The sequence below is a fragment of the Dermacentor andersoni genome, chromosome 7 (assembly GCF_023375885.2).
Source record: "Dermacentor andersoni chromosome 7, qqDerAnde1_hic_scaffold, whole genome shotgun sequence".
In the NCBI taxonomy this organism is placed as follows: domain Eukaryota; kingdom Metazoa; phylum Arthropoda; class Arachnida; order Ixodida; family Ixodidae; genus Dermacentor; species Dermacentor andersoni.
Genome location: NC_092820.1, coordinates 36,146,204 through 36,161,611, shown reverse-complemented (window position 1 = coordinate 36,161,611; position 15,408 = coordinate 36,146,204). Strand labels below are relative to the sequence as shown.

Sequence of the window (15,408 nt, the reverse complement as noted above, 5' to 3'; positions counted from 1 at the left end):
CAAGCCTCACATCTGGCGCAGTCGACCACGAACCTCTGCCAAGCCATTCAGCCATGGCAGCGCAAGAACGACGGTCAGTACACCTCTTCAGCCGCATTCGTCATTGTACTCGCGCCCTCACGCCGCCGAAGGCTCATTCGTGAAGATACTTCTGCCATTTTACCGCTCGTCTGTGTTCACTCCGCATCAGAAGAAAAGCACGGCCGTCAGCTGAAGAGTGCCGTGAATGTGCACAACTAGCCTGGAACTAACTTGAATCCCGCGCATAACCTTTGGCTTAGCGCTCACTCGCCTTATCTCCCGTGCGCCCAACCTCGCTTTGCGGTGCATCATGCCTGGAATTATTTGGGAGGAGCTTGACTCAACGACCATGTCGCGGCTCGGAGTCGACCTTATCCGCGATGAATTGGCCCGACGCGAGTTAGAGAGCACCGGCTCTAAGGAAGAGCTCATTCAGCGCCTCGAAGCCGACATTCACCAACGTCGTGAGGCAACGCCACGGTCAAGCGTGGAGAGGGCGGGTACCGCCGGCAACTCAGGTTTGACCCTTGATACCGCTACGCTCGAAAGTCTGGCACTTCTGTTTCAACAGCTGCCACGCCCCTCGACTACAGTTACCACACTGCCAGACCTGTCGTCATCGATTGCTTACTTTGATCAGTCTCCAGCACAAAATGTTAATGTCTGGCTCAATGACGTCCGCCGGGTACAGCAGCTTGCCGCTAGGAACGACTCCACCACTCGTCTCATTGCCGCAAGTAAACTGAAAGGCACAGCTCGTAATTCGCATCTCGCTTTTGGAAATCACCATTCAACCTGGGAAACATGGAGCGCCGCCCTGAAGGAAACATTTTCATCGGAGCTGGCCCTCATCGAATGGCAGGAACGCGTCATAAAGAGCAGACAGGGCCCAGGCGAGAGCCTACAAGAGTACGCTTACGCAAAGCTGCGTGTGGTTGAAAGCTGCGCCGTCACCCTTGCCGACGCCCAGAAGATTGATTACCTACTACGAGGTCTTCAGGAACCACATGTCATTGCGGCCATCGCGGCTAATAGGCCGTTAACAGTGCGTGACTTCATGTCCACGTGCACAAGCCTGGACAAGTGCACTCAACGTGCCTATGACAGGGCAAGCGTAAAGCAACCGCTGCTTCCACAGACGCCACCCCCTCGTTCATCTCAAAGTGGCAATTCAGGACGTCAGCAATATAACTTCCAGCCACCAGCTCCGCCAACAGCTACAACAGCACAGCCAAGACAGCGCATTTCCGAGTTGCCCAAGGAACAACAGGAACGAAGATACAAAGCCATTTCTGCACAGTATGGGGCTCCAGCATTCCGGAGCGGCCAAGACATCGCACAAGCAACCTGTTACAAGTGCAAAGAGTTAGGGCATTTGGCGTCGGCATGTCCCTCGCGTAGTAACAGGGCACCACCGTCAACCATCCCTGATGCCCAACAGCCACGGGCTTTTCACAGTATGCCTGAAAAACTTGAAGGCTCCCAACATCAATGTCCATTTTTCACGGCGGCCATTGCAGGAGTCGGAGAACACGAAGCATATCCGGACTGTGGCTCGAACGTGACATTGATTTCTAAAGCCATCCTACCTTCCGCAATGATCTTGCCATGGACTAATTTCCCTCTTGCCGTCGTTGGAGGTGGTACAGCGCTACCAGTTGGGTCCGCCCTCCTTAAGATAACTATTGGCCCTATCACTGGTGTGGTTGAGGCAGCAGTTTTGGAGAACAACGTCCTACCCCTTATTCTGGGTGAATACTGGTTTTTGGCAGCGCGAGCCCGCTTGATCTTTCAGCCACCAGAGCCCACTCAGCTACAACATCCAGCCACGGGTGTAACGCTTCTAGCCACTCAGCGTCTGGTCCCGCGAATGGCCAATGCCGTCATTTTAGCCCGCTCAAAACTTTTTGCGCCGGCATAAGCAACATCACAAGCCTGCCTACAACGAGAACCCTTACATTCGCCAGAAGAGCCTCCCTGGCAAGTTTGGCGGCGAAGACAGTGCCACTGGACAGCAGCACTACCGCACTACAAGTCTGCACTACGGTGCCTGTGACCAATCACCCCGAACTTCCACCACCCAGCCTAGGCGGCCAGCTCTCCTCTGAACAGCAGTCTGTGTCATTGCTGACACACTGGCCAAGAACAATGCAGTCTTTTCTCACCATGAAGATGACATTGGTCATTTTACCGACACTCAACATCGCATTGATTTGTTGCCCAATACTGTGCCGTACAGCCGCAGCCCTTACAGATATACGCTAGAAGACAGGCAATTCCTCGAAAGGCAAATTAAAAAGCTTGCTCAAAATATCATCCTCCCTGCATCTGGCCCGTGGGCATTCCCAGTCGTTGTGGTGTCTCGCAGTGGAAAGAAACGCTTGTGTGTGAATTACGTTCCACTTAATGAACGTACGATCAAGGTTGTGCACCCCCTACCTCTGGTGGATGACATCATTCAGGACATCGCTGGCTGCGCCTACTTCGCCACAATGGACATTAAGTGTGCCTACTGGCAAGTCAGCCTGAGACCCCAGGACTATGAGAAAACCGCATTCATCATCCACCACGGAACTTACATGTGGGCCCGAATGCCATTCGGATTAAAGAATGCGCCGTCCATATTTCAGCGAGCCATGCGCCTGGTATTCCAAGACCTTCAGCCTCGCCCGGATAAATGCGGCATACGAGTATATCTCGATGATATCCTTATCTATGCAGAGTCATTCGCCACATTTGCAGACTTGATGGAAGAGGCCCTCCAGTTGCTGTATACCAGTGGACTTAAGGCCTCACTTGAGAAATGTTCATTCGGTCTCGCTTGCATCAAATTTCTTGGCTTCATCATTTCAAGCGAAGGCCATCGCGCGGATCCAGAAAGAGCAGCTGCCATGTACCGTATCGCAACTCCCCGAAACCAAGAGGAAGTCCTTTCCTGGATACAGACAGCCAGCTTTTACCGCCGATTGATCAAGGGCTTCGCGAAAGTGGTAGCCCCTCTTCAAGTCCTTGTCAAGTCGTCCACATTTCTGTGGTCCCCAGAATGCGAAACTGCCTTCCAGACTATTCGCTCATTCCTTAGAGAGCCACCACTACTTGCTCATTTCAATCAATATGCAGCAACAACAGTAACCACTGGTGCTTCAGGTGAAGCCATAGGAGCAGTGTTGTCACAATTTCAGGATGGCAAAGAACGTGTTGCCTATGCTAGCCAATCCCTGACGCTAGACGAACGCAAGCTTCACAGCAACGTGTGGGAAGGCATTGTAGTACATTGGGCACTAACAGTGAAATTTCGTCAGTATCTAATCGGAATCAAGTTCGTCCTAGTTACAGATAACTGGACGGTTGCTTGTTTGACGAAGTGTGTGAAACCATCTCGCAGATTTACTTCCATGCTCATGGACTTGGTTGAATTTGACTTCTCGGTCAGACATTTGCCTGGCCGGCAGAATGTTGTAGCTGACCATTTGTCTAGACTTTCGTGTGCAGTCACACACTCCGCTCAAGCGCTGGTTGCCGCTCAAGAAAAAGACCCCGAATGCAGTGCAATTCTTCAAAGCCTTGCTAATGGAGATGCCCGGGCCGAGTTCAACCTAATCGACAATGTGCTATACCATCGGACACCTTCAGGAACATATGCTGTTGTAACGCCATCGTCATTGCGTCCCGCCATTCTCCAGGCACTACATGATGGTGCAGGTCACTTCGACGTCAAGCGGACTTTACACAAAGTGCAAGACCACTACTGCTGGCCAGATATGGAAAAGGCAGTCAAGAGCTACGTGTCATCCTGCCAATGCTGCCAGCAGTATAACCGTCCAACCTCAAGGAGTGTTGGTTTTCTTGGGAAAATGCCAACTTCAGATGTTCCATTCTCGAGCATCGCTATCGACCACATAACTATGCTTCCCAGCAACTCATCACGGTACATACTGAACGTGATTGATTTTGCAACTCGCTTTATTGCTCCAGGAGCCGTCCCTTCAACCTCGGCACGCGAAGTTATTCAGATTTTGCATAAAGTATTTTATTGCTATGGTGCACCTGACCACTGTCTCTCAGACCATGGCTCGGCCTTTGAGTCGATAGAGTTCAAGCGGTTCATGCATTTACATAACGTTGAGCTGCACTATTCAACAGCCTACCGACCTGAAGGGAATGGCCTCGTTGAACGAAGCAATGGAACATTACTTACAGTATTACGGAAAATATGTGCTTTGGAACCTTTATCATGGCCTGCAAACCTCCATGAGGCAGCCTTTGCGCTCGACACCTCGGTGAATTCTAGCACCAGCTTTTCGCCATTCCAGTTACTCTTCAGCTACGTGCCTAAGGTTCCTCTCCAGCAACAACGGTCGCTCCAACAAACAGGCCTTGTTGAGCGCGTCCTTGACGTAACAGCGCAACTTTCAGAGGCATCTGCCAATTCAGAAGCAGCTCAAGCCTACCGCAAACGCCACTATGATAGTACCCATTGCTCTCATAGCTTCACAGTAGGTGACCTAGTATGGATCAAACGTCAAGCGCCAGCGCCCCACGAGAAAATGGCACCGCGCTTCAGAGAGCTCTACCGTCTCACTGAGCAGTTGACTGCATCCACATTCAAGGCTTTGCGTGTGTCAGGAATGACAGCTCGTCTGCTTAACCAGCCAAGAACTGTGCATGCTTCGCAAATTAAGTTGTATGTACCTCCGTCATCTCCTGTGGCACACCTTTCGTCCAGCCTTGAAGGGGAAACATCCGCCACTACAGTCCCTGATGATGAAACTGCCATCCACCAAACACAGCCTCAGCGCCAACAGCGTGTGCGCCACCTTCCCCGTCACTTGCGAGACTTCGTTCTTGAGTGACCATATGCACGCCAAGTTGGACCAAGGGACTTGGTCATCCGGACGGGGGTGGAATGTGAGTGACGTGATGGTGCTTGGCCCAGTTGGCGTGGGCTGCTACAGATGGCGCAACTTGACTTGCGCAACAAGTAGGCGCAGCGACATCGCCACCTACCTTGTCCTGCTTCCGTTTCCGGGAGCCTCGCTTGTTTTTGCTGTTTGCCCGCGATGGGCGAGTCCGTCAAACCATTGCCGCTGCAGTGATCAGTCGGTGTGTCAAATGTAACCTTAACCCGCATTAAACCATTATCCTACTATGCGAGTCTTCCTGCGCTCAGCCCAAGCCTCACAGTGCAGACATGCCGACTTCATTGTTAGGCACGCTCTAATTGAAAATTATGGAGTAACGTTAACAATTTAGGGTTGTTCAACGTGAATTCAAATAGATACTCCAGTGTCTCTTTATCTTTTTTGGCACTGTGCTGTTTCCGAAATTTGGTAGCAGTGACTGCTATTAAATGGGTGATATTGATGTCAGAAGTGCAACGCCTTAGCCACTAAGCTACCAAGGCGGGTATGCAACCAGGAAGTTTGAAACGTTTAGGGATAGAGTAAATATATTCAAATCCACAGGAGACAGAAACAGAGAGAAAACCTTTTATTTGGACCATCGAAGTCGTTACTCAACTCCAGAGAAGTTGAGCAGGCTTTATAAATGTATTTAGAACAATGAATTCAAAAACAGACTCCAGCGCAGGCTTCATAAAATTATTTCGAATAATGAATTCAATTAAAACACTAGAGCGACCATGCTATGAAATCGGCAAATGCGAAGGTGCCGCCATGCTGCTTCTCTGCGCAGGCACACATGCGCAGACGACGGCACGTAATTCAGCTGAGACGCGCAATCAACGCCATAATGAGCCTCCGTCAGTAAAACGGCGATATATAATCCAGCCGTCAAGGAACAAATCATGTAACGCACAGTAACTGAATCGACGCTAGCTATGCAGTGGAATGGTGAGCGTCTGCTACTAAGATTGCATGGCATGAGGCTTCACCTGCGAGAGGTAGACCCCCTCTTTCCGCCCAGGGATGCAATAAGTGTTACGAAACCCAGACCAATCCCGACGAAAACCAAAGTCGAAGGCATGGCACATCTACAACAAAGAGCATTACATGGGCAAAAAAATCACTAAGTAAGAATATTATAAACTAGCGATGCTTTACAATATGATAAATCTTTCGGGAAAATGTATAATGCTATGCCTCATTACACAAAAAAAATGGCAAGCACTTGCCATGACCCACAGCGTCTATGCTCACTTGAAAGAAAGCGAGCTTGAACTACAAACCATCGACAAAGCAATCATACTCCATGATGGACATAGAGAAGACACTGTTCACACCTGCACAGAAACTCAAGAGGCCCTCTGGCTGATGAACTCCAGATCCTGCACAACTGCCACAGCGCACCGCATAAAGCCAGCCTGCCAACACCTGCGGGATGATAGATGTGTGCGCATTCTCATGCACTGAAAACCTTGTTGCAGCACTAGGGGAGAGCGAAACTCGTATGCCTATGAGGCTGCAGGCGAGGAAAATAGTGAGGACATCCACGACAGCCTTGAAGTGAGCACACCATTGTTGGACCACACCTATAGCTCCCCTACATCCATACGTGTGCCAGACAACCAGATTACCCAACTTCAGCACGAGAGTAAAGTGCGGCAGTCAATTTCTAGCATCCTTCCTCTCATTTGCCGTCGAATTCCTAGAGCAGCCCAGGCTACCCTCCTGAAGGCAAGAGCTTAAGCATCCATTACACCAATTGTTCTTAGTTGTTCCGCAAACTGCCCTGCGATCAACATCGATCTGAAACATCTGAACTCGTCCTGTCCTGCCACAGCCAGCCTCAGTGACTAGCACACCGCACCTCTAAGGGAAGCGTTGTACGCGGAGTGACTCGCACCGAAAGGAGGCGCCACCAGAAGAATTAGGGCTTTGCTGTGCTTCGCAAAAGAAGCAGGTGTCCTTCGTTTCACGTGATCATTTACCCGCATGTTAAGCCACAGGTTATCCTTATTCAATCACTAACTGACTCAATCAATGTTAAATACTACTGAGAAATTCATGAATTACCATCCGATCTCTCCGAAAAATCGCCGGACATTTTTAACGTTTTTAGCAAGTACGTACTACCTGTATATGGTTGTTTTTGAATAATATTTCAAATCTTTTAAAGCCTTACAAAACATAGTCGTAGGAAATGCCGCCACCTTTTCAGTTGCTGCTTTTTTAGCCCAGCTTTTTCTGTAATGCGTTTAGCGGTAAAATCCATTACTACGTCCTGTGTTATTGTTCTCTCAAGCTATGTAGTGGATAAGAAAATATATTTTGCAGGCGTAAACAAGAAGAGTGGCACTTTTCAGTGGCAAAATGAAGCATGATGGAATCAAGACATGAGCAGAGGATGTTTTACATAAGTACCCATCGGAGTGCTGTTTGCATATACCTAGAATCAGTTGGGAAATTAAGAGACATTGATGTAAAAATCCCAATCCAGCTTCGTAGGTTTTGAAACATAGCAAGAATGGAGTTTTCTGTGAGCTTTGGCTCCATTGACACCCGATCGTTCCTCTGTACAATGTTTCTTTCGCCTGCCCTCATAAACACAACTTTATCAAGGGTGCGGACTTTCACTTACAAAAGCGAATATATCAATAAAAGAATGGGACGTCAAATAGTTGTGCGATGGCTATCTCTTAACACTAAACTCGGCCTGATTTCTAGTTTGTTTCTTTTGAAGTAAAAACTTCGCAGCGCAAGGCACATTATTTTTTCCGACACTTAGTGAATAAAAGAAAAGCTTGCGTAAACACGTGAAACTATGTACATCCACTGAAATTTACAGAAACAAATACATATTTGAGTTATCTAATGACAATATTTCGCAAATCGTATTCTAATGGAAATAACGAGGTCTATTCTGTGACATGCGCGGGGGCGGGGGGGGGGAAGGGCAGAGAAACACGGTTGCTCAAATCTACAAAGTGATCAATATACTGTTTCTGGCGTAAATGAGTCAAGTGAGGACATAACACTCTTGTTACCTGACGCATTTAAATCAGGACCATCGCCTGTCCATATTCCACGTGGTTCAAGCAGAAAGAACTAAAATTTTCCGAAACAATTGCATGGAGATACTATATGTTCTTGCCGAAATGTACTATTAGTTTTTTTTTTTCTGATTTGTTAGAGAAATATCAAATATGTAGTAATTAGTTCCTATATATTCGCACGTTGACTCGTCTCTCGTTTGAAAAAATTTGTATGGTGAGTGTCAATGGCCGTGCCCTTAGCAGGAATTTAGAGATGAGCAGCATTTCCGTTGTATTGGTCCTCTAAATCTGTCGGGAACTACAAAGGTGTTCCACTTTCTCATGCATTACTTGTCACAGGCTTTTTGTCGCATGGTGAAGGGCCACTCAGGTTAATTCCTAGCGAATTTGTGCGATAAGACTCGTAAGTGGCGCTTGGGGCTGGTTCGATTTCATTGTCGCTGCAAGCGACATAATTTTTTGATGTGGAACAGATTTGAGATGTAAAGTTAATAACTTATTCAGCTTTTACAACTCATTCATAGATATCGACTATACGAGGCGCCGATATCTCCAAACGCACATTTGATAGGAAGGAAACGACATGCCAGGTGTATTGAGTTTTTCGCTGATTTGATCTGGTTGATTTTTTGTTTGTTGAATGATTTGATTTGAGTGAATTATTTACTTTTTCGTATGGAAGGCCCTGGATTAACCATTTCCCGAGACCTCAGCAAGGTCTTCGCAGTATTATTCATTAAGTGAGTGACGAACTAAACAAACAACTAACAAATTTTTTTCGTAAAGATTGTATAAAGGTACGAATGTGACTTAGCAGGTCAAATTAGCGCTTGTTGGGCGTAATTAGTTCGCGACCTATGTCGTTCTAAATCATGAGTAAATAGTTTTGTCAGTAAGAATTTATTGATTGATCGATTGCTTGATTGATTCATTGGTTCTTTGATTGACTGACTTATTGAATGGGTCTAACAACCGGAAGGGACAATATGGCTATGATAGGTGCCTTAGTGACAAGAGCTCCCGGCTAACTCCGACAACCCTTGGCTATTCAACATTGCACTGAAAACTATGTGCGCGAGCACGTTTCTCTATTTCTCTTTCAAAGATGCCCACCGCAGCGGCTAATCTTAACCACGACCTCGCGTTCTGCAACAAAGCTCTGACCATTGGGTCACCGTGGCGGGTGACTCGGAGGTCATCCGATACACTCGGTGTGCTGAATCGTAGACTTCACTTTGAAGTACACCTCCTACACCCCTACCTCTATGTTTTCGTATCTGCAGAGTGTCAGGCTAGTGATAAAAATTGTATCACAGCATTCTAAATTTAATTGGAGCAATTTCTTTCTTCACAACGAGCATAACCTAAACTCTGACTTCGCTGACTCGGCGCTCTAGAATTCCGAGAAGTCGTAGTTGCTGTTCGGCAACTTGCAGCTGCGCGAGTCCGCGGTGCACACCATCCTAAACCGCCCGAAGTACGGCCCCCAATGGCAGCTCTGAGCTCGGCGTCCACGCGAATACCGACCTCAGGTGCGGATACAGAATCTTCTCTCTCATTTTTTGATCTATGCAGTATTTTTTATCAATATCAGTGTAGCGCCCTCAGCGTTTCTTTCATCGGTGTTCCTAGCTGAGGTGCACATATTTACCGCTAATAATGTGACCAAACGCTAAATAACAAAAATATTTACCTTGACATTTGATCTTTTGGGTAGTTCAACATATGACAAACATAAGAGGGAGTCACACTTAAGTGCAAATGCGTTTTTTAAACTTGCAAATCGAACCAAATTCGATATATCTATCACAGGAGTTCAACTCTCAGTCATCGAAACCTAGCGCGCCGGGGGTGCATGAAAGGCACCCTTAGCATCAAACCAGACGGAGATGCCAGGTTACGAAACGCGCGACGAATTCATAAAGTTAACGTTGATGCGAGTCGTGGCAGATGCTGATACGGCAACCCGCCGTGGTTGCTTAATGGCTATGATGTTGGGCTGCTAAGCACGAGGTCGCAGGATCGAATCCTGGCCAATGGCGGCCGACTTTCAAATGGGGCTAAATGAGAAGACACTCGTGTACTTAGATTTAGGTGCACGTTAAAGAACCCCAGGTGGTCAAGATTTACGGAGTCCCCCACTACGGTCTGCCTCATAATCAGACTGCGGCTTGGGCACGTAGAAGTCCACTATTAAATTAATAATTTAAACTGATACAAGTTTTCTCAAGCAAACATCTGACGCAACACGTTATCATTCAAACGTCGTGATACACCCCGTCAAGAAGCGTTTCCGTGTGGCGTAACGGAGGGGAGTGGTCTGTTTAAATATTGCCTGATTGGGTGCGATATTTTTAGCATTTCAAATAGGAAATGAGGGTGCAATAAAACGTGATTTACTGCATCTTAAATTATTGGGTTTTACGTGCCATAACCAAGATCTGATTATGAGGAATCCCGCAGTGGGGGACTCCACAAATTTTTACCACATGGGGTTCTTTAACGTCCACCAAAGTCTAAGTACACCTGTGTCTTTGCAATTCGTCCCATCGATATGCAGCTGCCGTGAGCGGGATTCGATATCGCGACCTCATGCTCACAGCCTATCACCATATTTGCTAATGAAGTACGATTCTAATAAAAAACCAAATAACTTTTTCAATTCTGAAACTCCTTTGCAAAAAGGCCATGTTCGTTAAAACCACCGGCATTTTATAAAAAAAGGATATGTATAGTCTACAACGAAAACTTATAATTTCAAAGCGGGAAACTTACCACGTGGCCTACAGTAGCACTTTTTATAACCTTCAGCGTGCTTTGATTGACAGACACTTGATCAAGCCAATTACGAAATGACTCATTACTATGCTAATGAAGATGAACTGAAATACCATTTCTTTAGTTTGTTAAGTACGAATATACTCTGTAGGACCGCAAATAAAGGTGAACAAGGGTGAGATCGTAGATAGTTGTTCGTCGCGTTCGTTCGGTTACCGGCGCGCGCGATTGGCGTACTCCGCGCCGACGTCGCCAGCCGCGGGGCGCGGCCGCGTTTTTGGTGACGTCAAAATGACGACACGCTCCTGTCAATCATCCTCCCACCGAACATTTCGTCTGCTAGGCGCCCAAACCGAAGGGAGCTGGGAAGTTTGAAGCGATCATACGGCTTCGCACGGCGCGTCTGCTGGATTGGATTGGATCCAACCGGCGGCTGTGGCAGGCCACGTTTGGATCCAATCCATAGTTCAATTCGAGAAAATGGCGCTTCCGTTGGGAATTTAGGGTGTTGCGCTGGCGTTTCTAGAGGAACGAGGAGAGCGGGTGGCGGTGCGAAACGCGTTTGAAGAAATGGCACAAAGTGAATTCCGGCGTCGTTTTTGTTTCTCGAAACAAATAATTCTTTGTACAGAAAAATCGACCCCATCATCGGTGCCAGCGAGCCACTGGAATGTTGTCGCTGCCTCTTTAAAAGTACGCCACTCTTCCCGTCGTTTTTTTTTTCTTTTTTTCTTCTCGCTGTGCGCGACACCACCTAGCGACGACGCAAAGAAACTAATAGTTATAAATTGAAGTACTCACACGTACTACTATTTGAAAACGTGTTTGGGCTTGAGAAGAACAAGTACAATTTTTAGATAAAGATTTCATTCATTTGGAACACGAGAAACATTTCGTTTTGTAGTATACTGTCTGCAAGCAGACAAAAAGCGACGGCAGTAAACTTCCGGGGAGGTCACCGCTTCCTGATTCGCTGCTCTCTCCGCCCCGCTGTCCCAAATTTTGCATACTGCAACTTTGTGGCGTTGCAGCAACTGAACAGAACGCGTATCGAACAAGTTATCTCCGATCGCGCCCCAAGTCGTTATAATTTTCCTTGACGTGCAAATGTGTTCGGTAGAATATACAGTGTTAAGTGAACGTGAGCGTTACTATAGAGTGTGCGATTCTTTTTTACCTCTGAGGAAGAAAGAAAAATTACCGATGAATACGATGCTCCCTAGTGTGAAACTTGAGCGCTGCTCTAGACGTGCTTTCACGATTTATTGGCTGGCGCGGACAATCTGTCTCGCGTGGCAGCTTACAAACGGGACGACGCGTTGCAAAACAAGTAACACACAAGCAAAAGGACAGCGGCGAGCCGAGTCGGCGATCATCGAAAATAATATTTGCGGGTTAAGCGCCTAAGCTTTTCTACACGACTCGCCGAAGGTCCCCGCAGGGGCGTCTGCGTCAGCAGGGGTTTGGTGTGTTGCGACACCACGTACCCGAGCACACGAGGGTTGGACCCTCCCGCGTGTAGCCGTGCGCGGCTTAGCCGTGTCTGGGGAAAAGGGGATCCTGGGAGTTGAGCCAATGCCGGGTGTTTGGACCTTTAAGGCCTCCCGGCGGAGGCAACACACCTCTTCGGCCTTGGCTTCACATAGACGACACCTCCAGACTGACCCACATGGAGGAAATCGGCAGTCGCCTTTTCCGGTCTCTCTCTCCCTACAACCTTCGTCTTTCCCTTACTTTCCACCTTTCCTGTCTCCTTCTCTCTTCTATTTACTTCCTTTCTCCTTGGCGGCAAGGGTTAACCCTGTGTGGTTATCCAACCTTGGGTACACCATATTTGGTTATAGTGGCGGCGTATGACTGGCGTCGTGCAGACTTGCATGCAAGCTCTGCCGCGTCCCCTCGTTGGGCTCCGTGGTGGGCGGTCGGCGCTGTTGCTGAGTTTTATACATTTTCATGGAAACTTCTTTCCCCAAACTTACACCAAATACAGAATTTTCCCCGCTTTCATGTTATTCATTCTGAAAAGTCAAACAAAGCAGTGCGAACCATTTCACCATTCCTTGTTTCAATGTCCCTGACTGATGTTTTTGGCCCAGGTTACAAGGTGTCGAGGTTGGCAAGCGGCGACCTCCTCTTGGAGCTCCGCGATGTAAAACAATATCAGAAACTACCGCAACTAGTGTCATTTGAGGAAATCCCCATAACAGTAACCCCGCACCGTACGATGAACACCACCCGTGGTCTTGTGTCAGATGATGATTTGCTTGAGCTGACTGAAGCGGAACTCGTGGAGGGCTTCAGTGAGCAAAATGTTATCAAAGTTAGAAGAATAAAGCTAAGGTGAGGTGGGAAAGAGATTCAGACGAAGCACTTAATAATCACCTTTAGTTAAAAAAAAATTAAATTATGGGGTTTTACGTGCCAAAACCACTTTCTGATTATGGGGCACGCCGTAGTGGGGGACTCCGGAAATTTCGACCGCCTGGGGTTCTTTAACGTGCACCTAAATGTAAGTACACGGGTGTTTTCGCATTTCGCCCCCATCAAAATGCGGCCGCCGTGGCCGGGATTCGATCCCGCGACCTCGTGCTCAGCAGCCTAACACCATAGCCACTGAGCAACCACGGCGGGTACCTTTCGTTCAAGTGTCCTGCCCGAGTCGATCGAGGCCGGGTACATCAAGCTCCGTGTTAGGCCGTACGTGCCCAACCCACTCCGTTGTTTCAAATGCCAGCGCTCTGGCCACAGCTCGCAGAGCTGCCGAGGCCGCCAAACCTGTGCTAAATGTAGTGCCCACGAACACACATCTGAAGCTTGTGAGAATGCTCTCCACTGTGTAAACTGGGATGGGGAACATGCCGCGTAGTCGCGGTCGTGCCCATCCTGGAAGAGAGAAAAGGAAATTGTAACAGTTAAAGTAAAGGAAAATATAAGTTTCAAGGAGGCACGTAGGCGGGTATCGTACCTGCCCAAGAAAGCCTTTGCCGATGTGGCGCGTCAGGGGGCAGCGTCACAACGGCCTCCGCCGGCTGTCCGACCCACAAGCAGTGAGTCGGCAGCTACGCCATCTGCCCCCGCGGTGGTTGCAGCAAGCGCTGCTCAGCCAACCCAGCAGACGGGGCCATCGACCCCGAAGGTGGGCGCAGCCGAGGCTGCCCCAACCTCCGTGGCCCCTTCCAGCGCTGGCAACGGCCAGCGCAGCCAAATCCCTCAGGTAGCCCCATCGACCTCCGGGCTGGTGGGTGCAGGGGTCTTGCCTTCCAGGGCAGGACTCTCTCAGAAAACCTCTCGCTCGCAAGAGCGCTTGTCCGGCGTCTCACAGGAGGCAATGGACACTACACCTGTCCTCAAGGCGCACCAAACGCCTAAGGAGCGTCGACACTCGCTCGAACGCTTCAGAAAGAGCAAAACCCCTATCACAGGGCCTCGAAAGGGCTCTGTAATCTAAGGCATCCCTTCCGTTTCCGTAAACACAGCACCAATTTACTCTAAATATGGATACACAAATCATTCAATGGAACATCAGAGGTCTCCTTAGAAACCTTGATGATTTACAAGAACTCATCCACAAACATAATCCAAAAGTCCAAACACCTAAACACCTAAACACCTAAAATCCAAACACACAAACTTTCTCCGAACGTATGTTACGTTTCGCAAAGATCGCGACTATGCCGCGGCATCATCAGGTGGTGTTGCGATTGTCACTCATAAAAGTATAGCCTGTCAAACCTTACAGCTACGAACGCCCCTTGAAGCCGTGGCGGTGCGAGTTGTTCTGCTAAACAAACTGATAAGTATTTGCTCGCTCTACATACCCCCACATTACAAATTAACTAAACATGAATTTTAGTCCTTCATAGATGAATTACCAGAACCTTATATTGTTATTGGCGATTTCAATGCACACAATTACCTGTGGGGCGACCCTCGTATAGATGCGCGAGGACGACTTGTTGAACAATTCCTTTTCTCTTCTGGTGCGTGCATTCTGAATAAGAAAGAACCCACATACTACTGTCTTGCCAACAAAACCTTTTCTTCAATAGATCTTAGCCTAGTCTCCCAGTCACTACTGCCGGAACTCGAATCTAAATTATTTTGGTTAGTTACCAGAAGCAAAACACGAGACTTGAATAAATATCTAGCAGAAATATCTAGATTCACCCTATCTAAATATATACAACCACAAACGCTGTTGGAGCATGAAACCTGCGATAAGCTCAGTCTCTCGCAGCTTCGCAACTTAGCCGAGAAATGTAGAGAACACTAAATTAGTCGCTCCGGGAAGCACCTTTACACGCTTCAAACTGAAGGCATTGCGTTTGACGGTAGTTAAAAGGTTTTTTCTTCTCTTTTATAAACAGTTTAGCAGCAGAAGTTATCTTTCGGTCTATATGGAAAGCGTTAAATGCCTTTCGATGCTTCGGCGTTAGGCAGTTTACGTGCTGTAAATCACTAAGCAGCTGCTGGTGCAGATTCGCCTTGTGCCAGTCGTGCACGGTATGAAGACCTCGTCGTGCGTAATAAGTGTTCCGCTTTTCATTACTGTTGCATTTAGTGCCGCCGTCTTGGACAGACTGTATAATATATGCGCTGTACAAAAGAAAAAAAATAGCGAGATTATCCATTTGATGCTGTTTTCTTAGTAGATA

The 15,408-nt window shown here is 47.9% G+C and overlaps 1 protein-coding gene across 1 annotated transcript; it reads left to right on the top strand.

Annotated features, from left to right (window-relative positions):
- The first annotated feature begins 331 nt into the window (after nt 1-331).
- On the top strand, nt 332-2,129 carry LOC126535405 (uncharacterized). The gene is made up of 2 exons (XM_050182287.2): nt 332-1,129; nt 1,944-2,129. Exons 1-2 carry the CDS (start codon nt 332-334, stop codon nt 2,127-2,129), a joined length of 984 nt encoding a protein of 327 aa, XP_050038244.1.
- Nucleotides 2,130-15,408: the final 13,279 nt, after the last annotated feature.

What these genes read in the sequence shown, in the direction of transcription:
- LOC126535405 (XM_050182287.2), top strand. Translation starts at nt 332, where the DNA reads ATGCCTGGAATTATTTGGGAGGAGCTTGACTCAACGACCATGTCGCGG. An exon ending in CTCAACGTGCCTATGACAGG is followed by an intron (nt 1,130 to 1,943) that starts GCAAGCGTAAAG and finishes CGCCGGCATAAG; the next exon opens with CAACATCACAAGCCTGCCTA.